The sequence below is a fragment of the Metopolophium dirhodum genome, chromosome 4, assembly GCF_019925205.1.
Source record: "Metopolophium dirhodum isolate CAU chromosome 4, ASM1992520v1, whole genome shotgun sequence".
Classification (NCBI taxonomy): Eukaryota; Metazoa; Arthropoda; class Insecta; order Hemiptera; family Aphididae; genus Metopolophium; species Metopolophium dirhodum.
Genome location: NC_083563.1, coordinates 17,234,811 through 17,255,177, shown reverse-complemented (window position 1 = coordinate 17,255,177; position 20,367 = coordinate 17,234,811). Strand labels below are relative to the sequence as shown.

At 37.5% G+C, this 20,367-nt stretch overlaps 3 protein-coding genes across 3 annotated transcripts; 2 read left to right on the top strand and 1 right to left on the bottom strand.

Moving 5' to 3' along the window:
* Window positions 1–926: 926 nt before the first annotated feature.
* On the bottom strand, window positions 927–4,526 carry LOC132943576 (uncharacterized). The gene has a single exon (XM_061012610.1). The coding sequence runs from the start codon at window positions 4,524–4,526 to the stop codon at window positions 927–929; it is 3,600 nt and encodes a 1,199-aa protein (XP_060868593.1).
* An 8,442-nt stretch (window positions 4,527–12,968) lies between these two features.
* Window positions 12,969–14,927, top strand: LOC132943658 (GATA zinc finger domain-containing protein 14-like). Its single transcript, XM_061012679.1, has one exon. It carries the CDS (start codon window positions 13,054–13,056, stop codon window positions 14,728–14,730), a length of 1,677 nt encoding a protein of 558 aa, XP_060868662.1. The 5' UTR covers window positions 12,969–13,053; the 3' UTR covers window positions 14,731–14,927.
* Window positions 14,928–17,348: 2,421 nt separating this feature from the next.
* LOC132943726 (putative uncharacterized protein DDB_G0286901) lies at window positions 17,349–19,427 on the top strand. Its single transcript, XM_061012799.1, has one exon. The coding sequence runs from the start codon at window positions 17,385–17,387 to the stop codon at window positions 18,999–19,001; it is 1,617 nt and encodes a 538-aa protein (XP_060868782.1). The 5' UTR covers window positions 17,349–17,384; the 3' UTR covers window positions 19,002–19,427.
* Window positions 19,428–20,367: the final 940 nt, after the last annotated feature.

The window sequence follows — 20,367 nt, the reverse complement described above, 5'->3', positions numbered from 1 at the left end:
GAAATGCACTGTTGGAGCCGCGGAAGACGACACGACCCGCACGTTGCCGGCACACAACGCGACACAAAATCGACGGCTACAAAACAAACGCGATCACGAGACAACAAGTCGTTTTAGCGTGCATTTGGTGCGTACAATTAGTACAATGTACCACAGGTGATCGGCGTAAAACTGTACCCGGACGGATAGACCAAAAGGGGAAAAACACGCAAAACCGCCACGGCCGATACGTGACTCGGCACACTCAGAACCACCGATCACGTGAAGGTAGTCTGTCGCGCGAAACCCGGACGTGACACAAGAGCCGGGGTTGCCGCAGCAAAAGTTGCGACGAACGGACGACAACGCACTGACGCGGCGGTGACGGGTTCGCGGTGAGACGGCAGACGGCGATACAGATGGAACAGGTGGGGCGGGGTATCGAATCTTCTCGATGTGGAGTCGACCGTAATTACCGATGACAATTTATTGTTGTCGATAACGATATGGCGGCCAAATTACGGTATTGGGTATTTCCACAGATATCCGACATCCTCCCCCTAGTAAGACGAGCACGTCTTACTACCGAACACTGCCGGATCTTAAGCTGCAAACTGTTGAAACCTGAAGATTGAACTGATGAGGGTTGGATTTGTACTAACCGATTAACCTGAAAATACATTCTTTTTTTTTGTAAAGACACATTATAATAGTAACAATTTTAAATACAGATTAGGATATAATTCAAATGCCAGGGCGTATAAATACATAAATTACAAGTGCCCCTAATTTTTTCTGGCAGCTAACCAAAATGCCCCCTCCCCCCGTGACTCACGACCGCGGTGCCTAGGCGCAGGTGCAAAAGAGTGTATAAGTCAGAGAAGGGAACAATAAAATAAAAAATAAGAAATAAACAGACATAGAGATAGAATGGAGATTTAAAATCTCTATGGATGGCTAATAAGCTTAACCACTTTTACTACCGGACGGGTCACGATACCCGTAGCAGTTCGGAGCCGGACGACTCGGACAACCTTGTCGGAGCCTGGTAATACCTCTATCACGCGACCCATACGCCATTTCAACGGCGGAGTGTTGGCGTCTTTTATTACGACCATATCATCAACCGATATATTTGGAGCGTCACTGGTCCACCGACTGCGAATCTGGAGAGTTTGGAGGTATTCATTGCGCCACCGACGCCAAAACGCTTGAACACATTGGCTGACCAACTTCCACCGCTGTTCCAAGGTCCGAGTTGTGTTTGGAATGTCTGCTTCAGGAACGGCAAGTAACGGTCTGCCTATAAATCGAGGGATGCGGACACATTGTAGATTGGATAAATCGGTAACGAAACTGCACCAGATCTCCGCGATATCTGAAGGCAGCTGTTCATCCCATGACAGCCCAGCTTTCCATACACGTTGCATTAATGTTTTTGCAAAGAATGTGACAGGTGATAAGAGTCCGAGTGGATCGAACATTCGCGCTATCAAGGACAACATACCGCGTTTCGTGCAGACGTGTCGTTCGGGTTGAAAAATATACATAAAGGCGTCATCTTGATGGGACCATTGTAAACCCAATACCTTCGTCCCTGTGCCAGTAGAATTATCGAGCGACAGTGGTTCGCACGTTCTGTCCTCGGAGGGGATCTTATCAAGTAGGACGGGCGTATTACTGGCCCATTTTTTCAACTCCATGCCAGCACAATGTAAAACTCGAATAAGACCATCTTGAAGGGAGAGGGCCTCGTCCAACGTGTCGCCGCCTGCGCAGATGTCATCCACGTATGTCTGATATAATAAAGCTTCCTTTACGAATGGAAGGTCACTACAATCCTGCTCAGCAATAGACCGCAACACCTTGATCGCGAGGTAGGGGGCACAGTTGACGCCGTAAGTCACAGTGTTGAGTTCATAAGCTTGCAACATTCGATCGGGCGATGATCTCCACAAAATATGTTGGTACCGTCGATGCGACGGAGATACAGATACCTGACGGTACATCTTGCTTATATCAGTTGTGAAGGCAAATCGGTGAACCCGATACAATAATAGGACGTCCACAACATCGCGCTGTAACTTCGGTCCCGGAAGCAAGCAATCATTCAAAGAAACGCCGGAATACGATGTCGCGGAAGCATCGAACACTACTCGTATTTTCGGGTCTTTATCGGTAGGGCGATAGACGGCATGGTGTGGGATGTAGTAATCCCCATTGGACTTGGCTGGAGACATGTGTCCCAACGTCAAATACTCAGACATGAAATCGCAATATAAATGTCGGAGACGAGGGTTGTTGGCCAATTTCTTCTCTAAATGCTCGAATCGCTTCTCAGCTACGGCACGCGAGCCGCGAAAAGTGTCACCAGAAACGGCTTGACGGAGCAAAAGTGGTACACAAAATCGACCAGAACTATCACGGGTACAACCGTCACGAAATATTGCTTCACACTGCCCCTCCTGCGTAAACTGTTCTGGTGCCGCGTCGGGTTCTTCGAGCGCCCAGAACTTCTCTAGCAGCGTTTCGACAGAAGTCGTAAGTGATGTATGGCAAGACTCAGAAATATTGGAAGTTGAATTTGAAACCGGCCCGATGATCGTCCATCCAAATACCGTTCCGAATGCTGTCGGAAAAGCATCGCCTACAGACACACGTTTTCCATTTAGGATTTGGGCAAACAGGTCTGCGCCTAATAAAACATCGATGGTACCAGGGTTAATAAATGAGGGATCCGCTAGGGCAAGATGCTGATATTTATCTGCTATCGAACGGGATAGCGGTTGTCGTGGCATATCAGCCGTAATCGTCGGAAACACCCACGCATCAAAATTGAAGACGGGATCTGGTGAAAATCTTGGTTGTACTTGACAGCGCACTAACCCCAAAACGTTTTGTACCTGAACACCGCCGATACCGGATACAGGTAATGTCCACTTTTGCATCCGGAGTCCCAAACGATTCGTGCACTCCGAAGTAATAGCACTAATTTGTGAGGCTGAATCAATGAGCGCCCGGACCGTATGCAACACGCCAACGTTGTCAGACATGTGTATGAGAGCTGTACCGAGAATGACCGACGGTGAAGTATTTTGGCCAAGACATGACGATGTGGTGGCAACGTCTGGTTGCCCCTCATCCGATGAATTCTCTTCTTTGGACGGAGCAGCAAATCCAGCTGAATGCAGAAGCGAGTGATGCCTTCGGGAGCATTGACCGCATACATTTGAAGACTTGCACTTGGTCACCCAGTGTCCTGTACGTAGGCATCGAAAACAAATCTTATTGACTCGCGCCCAATTGTTACGATTTTCTTGCGTCCAACCCTTGAACTTTGGGCATGACGTTAGACCATGAGTACCTGTGCAACATTTGCAAGACGGTGATACCTTTGACGGGTTGCTGCTTGTAACCATAGAGGTATGCAGTGGCGGCTTCCTCGCATTATGAGATGCAGTCTTAGTAGATTTGTGAGAGTTTGATTGTTTTGATGTAGGCTCTGGTGGAATGCATTCTAATATGGCCACACGAGATTTTACAAACTTCAACAACTCTTGTACCGTAGGAAACCCGTTGGCTAGTTGGGCTTCGAATAACTTGATGCTATAGGTAGGCAAGCATCGAGCGGCTATGGAGAATAATATAAAATCGCCTAAATCTGGTAGATGCAGGGACTCGAGCAACGATACGCCTTCATCGAATACCACTAACAATTTGTTTAACTCAACTAAATTTTCTGAAGGAGCTCGTGGTGCGTTTAACAGTTTCTCGATTAGTGAGCGTGCCACCAGACGGGGTTTGTCAAATCTTTCCTCGAGAGTGGACCACGCCAGCCTGTAATTGTGGTCTGATACCGGAATGCCTCGAATAGCATCTCGAGCAGCCCCCTTGCAACACCCAACCAAGTAGTAGAACTTATCGATATCGGATAAATATGTTCGATTGTCCACCGATGTTGTGAATCGATCACGAAATGTAACCCACTCATAAATGTCGCCCTCGAACGTGGGCAGTGGTATCTCAGGTAAGCGGGTAGGTTTGATGACTTGACCACCACTAGACCTCACAGAACCTGCTTTAGTTGATTGGACGGCACCTGGGCTCACATCTATGGCAACATTGTCGGTAATCACTTGTTCGTCTGACTTTTGGACATTCTGGCCGACATCGTTTAATGACACCTGTGAACCGCCGTGTGTAGACGTTGTTATTTGGTCGGGGCAGTATTGCATAAAACGATGGGCGGTTGCTTTTGAAAACGAGACCAATTCGAACATCTCGACGCCCTCCGTGTCGGGATATTCATTGTCAAGCTCTAAATCCAACAAATAATTCAACAATTCTTCATCTTCGATGGTAAAGGACGACAACAAGTGATCGAGGGATTCAACCATTACCAATAGCTGGGGTACCACAGACGTGTCCTCCGCACTCCGAACGGCCACACTATGGACTGCACGTATTTTATTGACGTAACTCTTGCGTTTGACTTCACAACTACGTTTCAACCGCTTGACCCGCGCGACTTCTTCATCACCAGCCATGACGACGGATTTTTTTTTTTTTTTTTTTTTTTTAATATGCAAATACAATTAAATACTAAGCGCAAAATGAAATAATTTAGCCCAAAGTAGATTCTCACGCGACCAAGGGCGCGCTTAACGCGACAAAATGATCAAAATTATTCAACAAATTAAATAAAAGGAGCGCGACAAGTAGCGCGCTTCACGCAAAAATAATAATAATAAATTATTAGACGCAAAATCAAAATATAATAAATCACAAAGCAATAAAAGCGCTTTTACGTGAAATAATAATAATTAAAATCAATAACGCAAATAAAAATAAATAGAAACGACAAGTTGCGCGCTTCACGCAAAAATAATAATAATAAATTATTAGACGCAAAATCAAAATATATTATTACGTCAACAAACGCGCGCTTAACGCTAAATAATAATAAAAATTATTAATTTGCAGAGCCAAACATAAATCAGAACACCACAATTAATGCGCCTTTCGCGAAATAATAATACAAAAGGAATTATTCGACAAATTAAATAAATAACGCGGCAAGTGACGCGCTTTACGCAAAAATAATAATAATAAATTATTAGACGCAAAATCAAAATATATTATTACGCCAACAAACGCGCGCTTAACGCTAAATAATAATAAAAATTAATTTGCAAAGCCAAAAATAAATTAAGATACAACAACTAATGCGCCTTTCGCGAAATAATAATACAAAAGGAATTATTCGACAAATGAAATAAATAACGCGGCACGTGACGCGCTTTACGCAAAATAATAATAATAAATTGTCGATCACACAATTAAACAATCAATACGTTGATCACGGGTAAAACGTGTAAAAGCAAAATAATTATGCAATAACAATTACACGTAGCTTAGGACGGGCCCATAAATCCTAAACGGAACACTAAACAATATGTGGATATAACCACGCTCTGCTACCAAAAATGTAGCATAAAAGTCCTTACTGCCGACCCAGAGGTCGTCGGCCGACTCGGCTACACTTAATATTTATTTTAGCCAGTTTTTTTGTTATTGCCCCACGCTCCTATTTAATAAGCACCGCAACGCAAGACACGGAGGGAAGTGGACACTGTATGATTAATTTGAAACTAGATGTCAATGAATAGGTAACAACAAATAATACGTTCTTGTGACGGGCCAGAAGCACCGCCTTACTATTCATAAGAAAATTACAATATTTTATATTTATATGCAATGGGCGCCCACTAACTAACTCTACGGGGACAATTTATAATATTGTTACAAATAATATATAATGTCATATCATCAAAATAATAAACAATGATGTTTTACAATGATAATGAATAATATTGTAATCACCGGTCTCCTCGGTATCCGCTGATTACCATCGACAGTGTTGCCACTCGGTCCTTCTCAACGGTCCACTGGTCCACACGACGATCTAACGCTGGCTACTGGGAATCCCACGATGGCCCACGAAGAACAGGTTAAACCAATAAATCATGCCGTGGTCCACAGGAGGCACCGTGAAATGCACTGTTGGAGCCGCGGAAGACGACACGACCCGCACGTTGCCGGCACACAACGCGACACAAAATCGACGGCTACAAAACAAACGCGATCACGAGACAACAAGTCGTTTTAGCGTGCATTTGGTGCGTACAATTAGTACAATGTACCACAGGTGATCGGCGTAAAACTGTACCCGGACGGATAGACCAAAAGGGGAAAAACACGCAAAACCGCCACGGCCGATACGTGACTCGGCACACTCAGAACCACCGATCACGTGAAGGTAGTCTGTCGCGCGAAACCCGGACGTGACACAAGAGCCGGGGTTGCCGCAGCAAAAGTTGCGACGAACGGACGACAACGCACTGACGCGGCGGTGACGGGTTCGCGGTGAGACGGCAGACGGCGATACAGATGGAACAGGTGGGGCGGGGTATCGAATCTTCTCGATGTGGAGTCGACCGTAATTACCGATGACAATTTATTGTTGTCGATAACGATATGGCGGCCAAATTACGGTATTGGGTATTTCCACAGATATCCGACATACATCAATATAGTTTGTTGATGAATAGCGTAATATTGAAGACTGGACGTTTTCATACTAGAATACAAGATATATAATATATATTATTACATTTACAGATTTCTATATTATTATTTAAAATATTTTAACAATAAAATTATTTATTACGATAAAATATGTATCGCCATTCGCTATTATTATTAGATTTAAGTTTAGGATTAGGATGCTATACGATACATTATTTGTTAGTTTGTAATCTTAAGATTTATTTTGATAGTAGACCTATAGGTAATAAACGTATAGGCTAATACTTTATCTGTAGTTTCGCCAGATCAGACTTTCAATTATATAATACGAAGGTACAAGGTTACCCGCCGCATTATATCCATTTTGTATTCTTAAGTATTCAATAAAATATGTTGAAAATATTTTCTAATAAACTCTTTTTACGAGCACTTAAAAACGTGAAAACGTCGTTTAAACACTATAATAAACCGGGCTTATGTACCGAATTGGTTTTTCAATGCGATGATTTATCATTACTATCAAATGCTTAGTGACAACAGAACACGGTTGCATGCACCTAGTCGTATATATAAAACATATTATTATACAGGAGCGACACACGTCCTGATAACGGATATCTGGAGGTTTGGCGTTGAAATTTTAACCCTCGGATATTCGCTCGGGTTGTCGCGAGCGAGTATTTGCAAAATAAATTATATTTCCTATTTATTTTACGGCATTCACGCCTTTACTTTTTTTCTGGGCCCTACCGTTTTTTGTGGTCGACTTGACAACATTCGTTTTAAAGTTTTATGAAATTTTAAGTTTGAAAATATTTTTATTGGAAAACGATGATTACAATGTACAATGTAACCTACAATACAACTTCAAAGTCAATTTTATCAAATAATTAAATAATTTAGAAAGGTGTAGCGGTTGGTACGAGACGAATGCCCAACATCCAGTCAATAACTATTATCTTGTCCGTACATATGTTTTTGTAAATATACAATGTCAGATTATTGAAAATTAATTACCTGGCAAATTATAAAGTACTTTTGACTAATGAATAGTTTAAAAAAAACTTAAATTTTAAAATTAATTATTTATATTTTAAACAATAATCGTACGTTTTTTAATAAAAAAAAAACCTTTTCATTGTGAATTGGCTTCTTTTGTTAAGACAGCTATTTTTTAAATGTTTAATATTGTGACTTACAAAGTAAAAAGTAATGGTTCAGTTTATTTTAATTCATTCTACCGGGGGATTCTCTTTTTGTAATTTAAACCATAAATTACTAAAATAATATAATTTGTTAATTTTATTACGGAATTTAAATTGAGATTTTATGATATTTTTTTTTTTTTATCAAGAAACGTATTTATACTCATTTCAAAGTTTATTATCAGAGGAAAATTATTAGGCCCATTTTTATTTTGAAAATGTATATTGTTTTGTGCTGTATAATTATTTATTTCCAAAGTTTATGTGATATTCATCTCTCTGTAACGATAAATACAATTTTTTAAATTGCTGTAATATATTTTATTAAATATCAACAAATGAATGTCGTGGTTTTTTTTAACTCACTAAATAAAATCAATAACTATTTCATTAACAATTATAAGAATAAAAAACTATCATGTAAACAATTGCATTACGAGTTTGTGATATTATTATATGTTTGGTACATTGTTACCTACTCGATAATTGCAAAAAAAATAAAAATCGTATATTAGTATGCAAGGCTGGGCATTAACGAGTTAAAAGTTAAAATTAAGTTAAAACATTAAGTTAATTAACTCGTTACTTTTTTTTCAAATTAACTTTTAACTTGATAAGTTACTTTTTTTTAAGATTAACGTATTAACTTCAAGTTAATTTTATTTCAAAAGTATCTAAATTTAGTTAATTTTCGTCCGAAGAATAATGCAAATTTTTGAATGGGTTTTTACTTTGATGTATCATTTTAAATTTCTCCAGTAATTTTCTTGAGCGTAAACAAAAACTATCTAATAAACCATATTATGTGTCTAGAATTTTTATTATTGCAAATTAGCAATTCATTTTAACTTTACACTAAGTTAAGTTACTATTTTTTTCAAAGTTAACTTTTAACTCAACTTAACTTATTATTTTAAAACAACTTAACTTAACGAATTAAAAAAAAATCGTTAACTTGCCCAGCCTTGTTAGTATGAATGTATGATTCCAAAAAAATTAGCGAAATATCAACTGAAATAGTAGATAATTGTTACAATAAGTTAGTATTCATACATTCTATTTTTCGTTCGCCAATCCTATGTATTTATTACCTATTTTATCAATTATTTCATTATATTTTAATAAAATAAAACCAATTATAATACAACGTAATTTAAAAAGTAACATTTTCCAAATTTGTTTTCTATCGACGTAAAGATCGTCATTTAAATAAATGGTATTGCGCAGTTTGAGACGTCAAAAAAGGTCTTTCTTTTAAAAATATAAGGAACATAAAATTCGTTTTAAAAACTGTTTTCAATTCCTTAATAATTTTCTATTATAGGTATATATTTTTTCTTTTAAAAAAATGGTAGTTTCAATTAGAAATATTTTTTATTTTGTAACTATTTTATAAAAAAAAAGATTAGAAAAATTCTATTTTGATAACGCTCAAAAATTAACGAAAATATGTGACCCACTGATTGAATATTGGTAATTTGTCTTTTCTAATAAATATTTGCAGGTGGGTGGGTCCTTAGAATTATCCTCAGCAATATTTATTTATTTTTTGACTGTTACTGTTATAAGATTTCATTAATAGAGTGTTTAATATTTATCGGCAAATAAGAATAATAAATGGTAATTTGTATAAACTATATTTTTAATAATAAACATAAGAACGTAGTACATGCATTTGAATGCTAACCATAATTGTCAAAGGGAATTTAAAATGTACGAAATATTTAATGATATATTGTACGTAAAGTTTAACACAAACTTTGCACTTTAGAGATTGAAACTATTACGAGACTTCTAGAAGTACAAATACACTGCATTTATTTATTAAGATCTTAGACATCTATGTAAAACAAACTACCGTACATTAGTGTTATACTATAGTATGGTAAGATATTCGCTTACATTGTTATAATATTTCACTTTAAAACGATTTAAATTATGAAGAAAAATTGATTTACATTGCAATCAATTAGTAGTTATTCTACCTACATATTATTATAACAACGTAAAAATGTTTTTCGGCAATATATTTTCATCCATTTTATCGAATTAAATTTTAAATAATTTGTAGTACCTACGTTTAACTATTCGACAGACGTACCAACCACATAAACGTAGCTAATGATTAACTATTGAAATGAGAATTTATTACCTACAATTTACCGAAGTATTCATCACGGACAGAGGTCAAACTTTTAGAAATATAACAATGATATGGACGATATAATATGGTTGATTATTGTCTGAGGAATTGAGCACATCTTTTATTTTACAAAGTAGGCAATGTCAATGTGTTATACGCTCTTATAGCAGACAACTGTTTTTGAACTTGATATTTGTAAAAGGGCACGTCATGTTTGGATCAAGCTCTGTCATTACATGTCCATGTTTGTACAATCGTTTAACATTAATCGTTATACCTAGCTGCAATTGAGATCGAGTTACGTCTTGTGCGCTACTTAATGCCGATGGTAACAAGTTAATATTTATTCTGTTTGATAAACTGCTGCAGAACATTAAATATTGAACTGACTTTACTGATTGTAAACATCTAGGAGCCCAATCGGCCCATTATTCTGAAAAAAAAAATAAAAAAAAAATCTGCGTAAGGAATAATTATAACAATTAATACTATTATAACTATATATATAATGTTCCTACTAAAACGTTTTAAAATTAACTATTTACTAATGAATAACGTTAATATAATATAAAATATACTTTATAACATAAAAATTATATTTCAAATAAATAATGTATTCACTTTGGTCTTAACACCGATAACATCTGCAACAAAAAAAAAACTTTTTCACTGAATTCAATTTTTGTTTGAAATCAATGGCTTCCAATATAATATTTCTTTCAGTATCGACATTAGCATGAATGCTTCAATATGGTCTTGATTTAAAGAAGATCGTAAACGATTTTAACTATTTTAAACTTGCTGAATTCTCTTACACAGTCAACCTGTGTAAAAGAGAGTGTTAAAACAAATTAAACTGCAGCGTACAACAGTTATAATAATATGCCGTTGAATGCTTATTTAAATGGTATATTGATTTCCGTAAACATATTAAGCATAATTTTCTATTATGATTACTATTGGTAGTTTTTGATTTTCCACACCATATAAAAAATACATATGGTACGTTTTCCCTGCAGCATCTGGACGCGACTTCTATAGCGTCACTATAGACATGGTCAGCGTCTGATCCGGTCCTGTGCTGTTCCACCGTTTGAAGCTGCAGGAAAACTGTACCTATATAATATGCACATTTTTCACTAAATATTTCGTACGCGAGTACACGACAGTACGACGGAAAAATCAGAATCACAGGAATAAGAAAGCAATTCGTATAATCGTACCTATCGCACATTCATAATATATAGTATCATGGCTAAATATAATAAATATTTTGGGTTAATATGTATTCCACGGTATTCCTCGATAATATATTATAATATATTATATAGACTAGAAAATAGGTATTATGCAATACCACGGGACGTATACGTATACGTCCGTGCGTAATACGCAGGGAATCAAAGTATTGTAAAATTGAATATTTGAATCTAATATTATAATATAAAAATAATAATTATTAGTACATAATATATCCGTCTATAAAAATATTTATATTGCAGTACATGTAGGGAATTATTATTTAATGACCCCCTGTGCAGATGCACAGTAGCACAGTGGCCCAATCCACTGCTGCTTGTAACTTCAAAAGCTACACATGATATAATATGTAATTGATTAGAAACAGTGAAATACTTTATCGAATTTCTATATTGTGCATAGGCATTGTATGGAAACGTTATTGAATTTCCTATATATTTTACCAACAGTATTGAATTTATAGTACCTATGCACTTTATAGTATAAATACAATTTAACGTTGTTGTACATGCAGTTTGATCTACCTACCAAAAACATTTATTTACGATATTCATCAGAGTTAACCCACGGGGGATGGGGGTATACCAAATAGATAAGAGAAAGGGCTCGTAGATTGTTTCAAATTTGATATGTAGGTACGTGCTCAGTATAACTTTTAGTTTTTACCTTTTCTATTTTATACACACATCAGTATCATGCACGTAAAAGTTTAAGAGTCTAAACATTTTACTCGAAAATAAAAGTTATTCTTCTGTGTTTACATAACAACAACTACTTTTGTATTAGATTCAAGCGCACCTTATGTCATAATTATACGTCGGCATGTACCTACCCAACTAATATATTAATATGATATCACGGCGTGTTAATTATTCATTTACGTGTTCATTTATTATAACAATATTATTATCAACAATACTTACCTTGTATATTAAATTATAATATCTAATAAGTTATAAAACTATTATTGTTAAATTGTTAGTGTTAAACAATGTTTATTGCTTATTATAAGAGCTCCAGACTAACTTTGAGTGCCTACATCTGATTTTTAACCGTTACAAACATAAGCATTCATTCAATATGGTCTTAATTGCAGACTGTCCTGATTAACCGAGAAGTATAATCGTGTAGCACAAAAAATAATAACGTTTATATATAATATAATACAATATATAAATTATGATAATTGATAATAAATGATACATAAGGCTGCCACGAATAATAATATAGTATATAGGAAGTAGTTACCTCGTATTATAAACCTAACCTAACTTATGCTATCAAAAAACAATTGATTATATTTTATTTTATTTTATTCATGTTAATATATTAAATAGTCTTCTAGTATATTATAATAAAATGAAAATAAAATACTAAAGTTTAAATTTGTTTCATATCGGAATACCAATATAAATACACAAGTAATTAAAATACAAATATACAATGCTTACAAGTAAGAGGTATTTGAAAAATTAACTATGAAAGTGAATAAACATAAACATAATTCTATTAATTGGGAAGAAATATTGTTTTCCATTACTTAGCATAACATGCGATTAATAATTAAAAATTACACCAAAAATCGTTGAGGGTGTACATTTTATAATTTACAATTATATAGGTACCTATATCTAGGTTAGCTTCTTAAAACGGGTTGAAAGTGTCAAGTTGGTACATAACATTATTTTGTTAAATTACGAAAAGTCTTGAGAACACGCACTTGTGCAAACTTACGGGAATTGTGTTTAATTAATCTGGCACGAACCGAAAACATTACCGAAAAACACGTATCACTTCCAAATACTTGCCGATTAGTAGGGAACCCGTCCACACGTATCTACTCCTATAATCGTTTTTTTTTTTACGTCAACGCCAAAAATGTTGTTCACGTACCTACTGGCGTCGGCGTTGGCCATGTCCGCGGTGTTCGGCGGTCCATCCGGCCCACCATCGAGACAGATAACGTACGCAAAAGAACACAAAACCATAATGCAATCAGATGAAACGGCGCAGGTGATGGCCGTCGGCGACCGATCGTCCAACTTGAAATTCGTATTGGCGATCCAGAGTTCAAAGATTTGGGAGGAGATCAAGAAACGGTCGTTGACGATAAACACGTCACATGGATTGGACGACGAGGTCATCGGAAAATCGCCGGACGACCTGACAGACGAAGAACTGGCGCAGCTCAAGCAAGCGTGTCATGACGGGCTCAAGTGCGTGGCCGTCGATCAGCTTTTGGTGCTCAAACAGGTCAAAGAACAGCTTGGCGATGGCAAAGTGTCCGTGCGCATGGTCATCACCAAGATCACCCAGGTGCTCACCCAGTACACGACCGAGTATCACGAGGACGTTTACCAGTACGAGGCGGTCCAACAGTCCGACGATCAGTCAAAAGTGTACGAGTCGGTGACCACAATAGTGGAGGACAACAAGGAACTGTGTCAGATCGATCTCGCGCCGGCGACAGAGCAAAGCTACCTGAATAACGACGACGCTAATACTATCTCCACGACAGAGCAAAGCTACCCGAAAAAAGATGACGGTAATACTATACCAGCGGCCGTTAACAACAAAAATACCGTAAACTACAATACATTTAAGAACTACAACATCAACAACGGCACCGTCAACAGTGCCACCATCAACATCGAACCGCATTCCGGCGTTGACGGCGATTCGTCCAACCACGAAACGCCGCCGGTCAATAGCAATGCGCATGGAGACACCACTGACGGTCCGACTGGCCATAAATCCGTTATCAATGCGGCCAAAAACGACGCTCCACACAAACGCGCCAGACCAAACTACGCACAGGGCAGCCGGACCGCCGGCCGACCCGCCACGACCACCGACGATCAACCCGAGTCCGCCAGTACCCCAATACCGATTTTAGACGATCGCCGTAAACCCATCGACCAACCACTACTGATGATCACCGATGGGCCATCGTCGCGGGACGACAACGTTAACGGTTCCGCCGCCGACATCGATACCCAAAACAGCGACCACGGCAAAAGATATAGACGGTCGCGTCCCGACGGAACCGGTCGGAGAAACAGTGCCAACACCGACGAGCCGGCCGCCAACAACAAAATTGTTTCAAACCGTTCAAACGGAAACTATGCCTCCGGCCGCGCCGGTAATACAGCTGCCGATGGAGTCAATAACAACACCGTAGAACTGGATAACAGTACGGGCAGTAAAGCCGGCGGGGAAAACGACTCTGACAGTGACATCGTCAGCGCAGGTTCTCACAATACACATAGCTCGAGGAAAGGCTTGGTCGAAGACGGCTTTTTGAACAACGGCAACATGAAAGTCAAGAACGTCGACAATAGTAACCGGAACAAAGGTACCGTGAAAGGCGCTAAAGCTAATAATGGTATCATCAACGTCGGAACGACCAACAATGGCCCGGTCAACTACGGTACGTCCAAGGCTTACACCAACAACGGAACCTCCTTGGACATGGACAGTCACGACATCCGTCAGTACGTGGATAACATCGATAAGATGTATTCCACGATATTAAACGAGTTCGCTAAAAAATAACTAATTATTTTCATGTAGTTTGTGTAATATTATTAATTTATCAATCGTTTTATTTTTATCATAAATTCTAATTGTCGTATGTGACTATATTGTGTTGTATTGCATAAGATTATTTATTTTTATTTTATTTATATTGGTCATGGATATATTGTGGGTTTTGGGTTTCTGTTAATAAATGATTTATCTTAATATTTAAATTATTGTTCTATGTATACTGATTTTCTTAAACTGCAAATTATTTTTCTAGTCTCAACTCAATATTTCATAAAATAGGATACCTATAAGGTTTTTACATATTTTTATTATAAAAATTGAATGTTAGTTGGTACCAAACTAAACTTTATTATTGGCTATTGGTCACTATTGCAGTCATAAACTTCTGTAGAATGTTAATTGTTATCATTTATGATAAGAAGTTAACAAATCATAGAATCTTGATTGTCACCTTTTTAGTGACGAAATAGTATATTGTGTGGCAAGGGCGGGAAGTGAGCTATTTCAGTCGCGGGTGACGTGTGCAGCACGGGCCGCATTTCGCCCAAGACTGAAATTGCCTTCTCGCACGAGCCACACATACTATTTTTTGTCACGCCTCTGCGTTCATTGATCGCGCCCATCACGGTAAAGGTAATTCAGGCTGGGATCTATGCAACAACCAGACTTTTATACGAAAACAATTTCATAAAAGAAAAATGTTTACGCGTCATGCAAGGAGGTTATAATATGAATATAAGATGTACCTAACCAAAAGTTTATGTTTTATAAAGACCGTAGTATAGATTTTAGTGTCTGTTTGTGCAGAGGATACACGTGATATCTGAGCTCAGTACTTTTAGGGATTTCCACTTTACCGCCCGGCACTTTTGGGGATTCCCTCTTTACCGTCCGCTGGACGGAAAAAGAACGCTTTCCAATGCTTCAATCGCTATCGAAAACCAAACTCAGGCGTGATAAAAAATATATTTATGTTTCGATTTAAAACCGTCAAGACATAAATATCATTTATTTTAATTGAAAATATTTAGTTGTTCTAAATAATTATTCTTGCCTTAGAAGACGTCAATTTTTATATCATAACGAGTATAATCAATATAAAATGTAATGATTTATGAATGTTTAATAGATAAACCTCAACAAATAAATTTATATTCAAATAAATAATTGTTGAAATATCCATATTATAAATCATAATTTTCTAAATATTCAAACAACCATACCTATTACCTAGCTATTATACTGACTCAGAGCCGTGTCAAGCAATTCAGCGCCCCGGAGTGAAAATGGTTTACGGGGCCACAGGTAGCATATTAAGCGCAAATAAAGTCACCCCCTTACTTTTACAAAACTACGGCACCCGGGGGCAATTGCCCCCTTTGCCCTCTCGCCCCACCTAACACGGCTCTGTACTGACTTCAAGGGTACCAATTTGTAAACAAAATTAACACATATAGGTAAGGTGTTAATTTTTTTTACATCATACTAAAATATCATTAAGAAACATAATAATAGAAGCATGAATGTCATAAATGTGTAGTTGTTTTTACAAAACTAATTTTTATTAGCTATACATTTTGTGTAAGCTTTTGATACTTATAATAATGATAAATTCACACACACCTGTAAATTGTTGGGCATAAAAATAATTATAACAAATAAGACAGTATCAATGTAAAAATATGACAATCTACTAGGTATAAAATATAAATGTAACCATGGTTTGATCTTTATACAAGCTATAGGTCTTTAATTAATAGATTTTTCTATCTGCTTGTAACAAAGAAAGATTTAGTAAATGCCATGCCAATATAACAGGTATGGAAAATACGATTTGTTCGATGTGCCAATTTACCGTGTAAGTAGTTGTTTTTGTAAGCACAATGTATATGATTTAAGGTAATTTTAGTAACATTATTATTATTATTATTTATTAATACAGAGAATTTATTTAAAAATATAATTATAAAATTAAATTAACGACAATAATGTAGAAAGAAATAATAAAATCGAACTCGTATTGTTTGTTCGTATAAGTATCCATCTAAAAACAAAAATCTAAGACTTAAGACGAACTCACAAGTGTTGCAACTTGCAAAATTGCAAATATACCTATATCCGGCACCATCCTATACAAGCTTGAGTTTCTGACTGGCGAGAACCTTTAAACAATAGCATACGAAAACAATCAAAATCCGGTAAACATTTTGGTCATGTAACGTTTTAAAATTTTCGTTTCGAATTGTTTGATAGTTTCTAGATTATAGAACGAAATTTTATTTAAACATATACCCTAAGACCCCAAATCCGGCGTCAACTGTTGAACTGTCAAGGGATTGTATTATAATATATTATACTAATATTATAATGTTGTACCATATTAACGTTCATTACTTATAGTGCCTTTTACGCGATTCTTTTGATCGTTTCAAGCGAATAACGAAAAACTATTTGTTTGGTATGTCTCTAGAACAATTGTGCAAACGCACAACACATGTATCCACAGTTAATGCGTAAACCACATTGCACTTTGAAATATGTTATACTGAATATTTGCAAATAATTTTAATACATTTCTTACCTTCCTGCTAGCAGGAAACCCACACCGTAATAACATATTATAATATATTTTCTCTAATCGCGTTGCGCCAACAGTGAAAATGTTTTTCCCGTTTGTGTTGGCGTCGGCGTTGACCTTGTCCGCGGTGCTTGGCGGTCCGTCTGGTCCGACATTGAGACAGATGACTTACGCAAAAGAACACAAAACCATAATGCAATCAGATGAAACGGCGCAGGTGATGGCCGTCGGCGACCGATCGTCCAACCTGAAATATGTGATGGCGATCCAGAGTTCGAAGATTTGGGAGGAGATCAAGAAACGGTCGTTGACGATAAACACGTCACAGGGATTGGACGACGAGGTCGCCGGAAAATCGCCGGACGACCTGACAGACGAAGAACTGGCACGGCTCAAGCAAGCGTGTCACGACGGACTCAAGTGCGTGGCCGTCGACCAGCTTTTGGTGCTTAAACAGGTCAAAGAACAGCTTGGCGACGGCAAAATGTCCGTGCGCATGGTCATCACCAAGATCACCCAGGTGCTCACCCAGTACACGACCGAGTATCACGAGGACGTTTACCAGTACGAGGCGGTCCAACAGTCCGACGATCAGTCCAAAGTGTACGAGTCGGTGACCACAATAGTGGAGGACAACAAGGAACTGTGTCAGATCGACCTCACGCCAGAGACAGTGCAAAGCCACCCGAATAATAGTGACGGTAATACTATCCCCGCGACCGTTAACAACAACAGTACCGTAAACTACAATACGATTGAGAACTACAACATCAACAACGGCACCGTCAACAGTGCCACAATCAACAAAGAACCTTCCGACATTATCACTGTCGAAGAATCACCTGAACCCGGAACTCAGGGTAACGGCTCAGACTCAAGTCTAGTAATCGTTATTGCCCCTGAAACCGAAACCGCTGACGGTGACGGATATACCAAAAAACGGTCTGTAGATGACCGCCTACCCACAGAACGTACCACCATCACTACCGGTACTGATAATGATGGTCTGCCTGTTCCCATAAACGACGTTAGCCAAAAACGAGTCAGAAAAAACCACACACGGGGCATCGGAACGTCCGACCAGCACTATGAACCCGATACGACCACCGACGATCAACAGCTCATGATCACCGACGGACCATCACCGCACGGCGGTGTCGGTAACGATAACGGTTCCCGAGGACAAAAAGCTCGACGGCCGTGGCCCAAGCTAACCCGCGGCCGGACCAACGACGACGACAAGAAAAATGTCTCGGCCCACCGCTCGGCCGACACGAATTCCAATATACACGACCACGGCCACTCGGACCATGTGGAAAACAACAACGTGAGCCTGAAAAACGGAGTCGAAAACGGCCAGGCCGGCAAATCCGACTGCGATCACGACATCGTGAGCGCGGGTTCGTCGAACAACGGGGCCGTGCGGAAAGGTTACGTGGAGGACGGTACGCTCAACAACGGCAACATGGTGCAGTACAACGTCAACAACGGTACCATCAACAAGGGCGAGATCTCCGGGAGCAATGCGGACAACGGTATCATAAGCGTGGGCACCGTCAACAACGGGCCGGTCAACTACGGTACGTCCGACACGTACGCCAACAACGGAAAACAAGTCGCGATGAACAGCAACGACGTCCAACAATATTTGTCGAACATCGACAAGATGTACTCGACAATCTTAGAACGACTTGGCTGAGTTAATCGCTTAAAACTCAGTACCTATCGCCATGCTATACAGTACTATATTATAATTATTATTAAAGCAGTATTTTTTTTTTATGATTAAACGATAAAAATACACGAGTTCGGTGTTTGAGCGATTTTTATTTTCATTTACACCACGTCGTTACAATAATTCGTATTATTGTAGTAGGTTATCATTGTCATTATGTTATCATCTTATCATCTTAAACATTATTATAATATTTTATCAAATAAAATTCTTGTTCTAAATCATGAATACCACGAATAATACATTTTATATTGTATTGTTATTAATTAATTAATTGTATTATAACCTACATAATATTGCTAATAATTATTAATATTATGTTGTATGTGCTGTACCGAGTCATCACAGGGCGTAAAATATTATATTTAAATAAATAAATAAACAAAAATATTTTGTTTCGAGTAATATCAAACTTTTTTTCAAGCCATTTGCTATAGGTAGCTGGTTCATTGGTAATAATAATTGTTGTAATACTGTACTATTATGTTATCAAAACTAAATTAGGTACGCAGAAAACACCGGAAAATATCATATCATAATTTATTTCTTCTTAACCGTAATTTGAATGGGTATTACCTATTTTTTTTAACAGGATACTATGCAGTTATTGTAGCTTATCAGAATGTCAGCATGCATAATGTTTTTGTTTAAACAGAAGATACCTAGGACGTCTTAATCTCTAAACAACGACGAGATATTGTAATGTAGGTACTTACATGACGTGATGTACACATTCTGTATGTACGAATTATTAGTATCACCACCACATTCATCTATACATTACGTGGTTGTAATGATTTATATTTAACGAAAAACATGGAAAATTGAAGAAAATAATTTTGAAAATCTTATATGATGTATTTGAAAACTGAGTTATTATGAAGTATATTTGTTATCTCAGTCTGTTTTGATGGTGCAAGTACCATGCTTGGTAGTATTAGAGGAGTATAAGCTAACTGTAAATTGGAAAATCAAAATATCCTATACGTCCATTACTATGCTCGCTGTTTTAATTTAGCCCTAGTAGATTATATAATATGCGAAAAGGTAAATTGGGCATCCACTTTGAAAATGAATATAATATGTAGGTAAATTTAATTTTTTGACACTATACAATTTATTTATATTTTATCAAAGGAAACGTCCTACACGACAATATATTATTATATGCTATTTAATAAAATATAATAATTACATCATTCGGTCATGAAATTACAACATTGAAATCATTATCTACTACTAGATGCGCTATTGTAGGGCTGAAGCTGTAACTTCTGTAAAAAACAACTATGGATCTATTTTAATTGTTATACCTAACTAATAACTATAA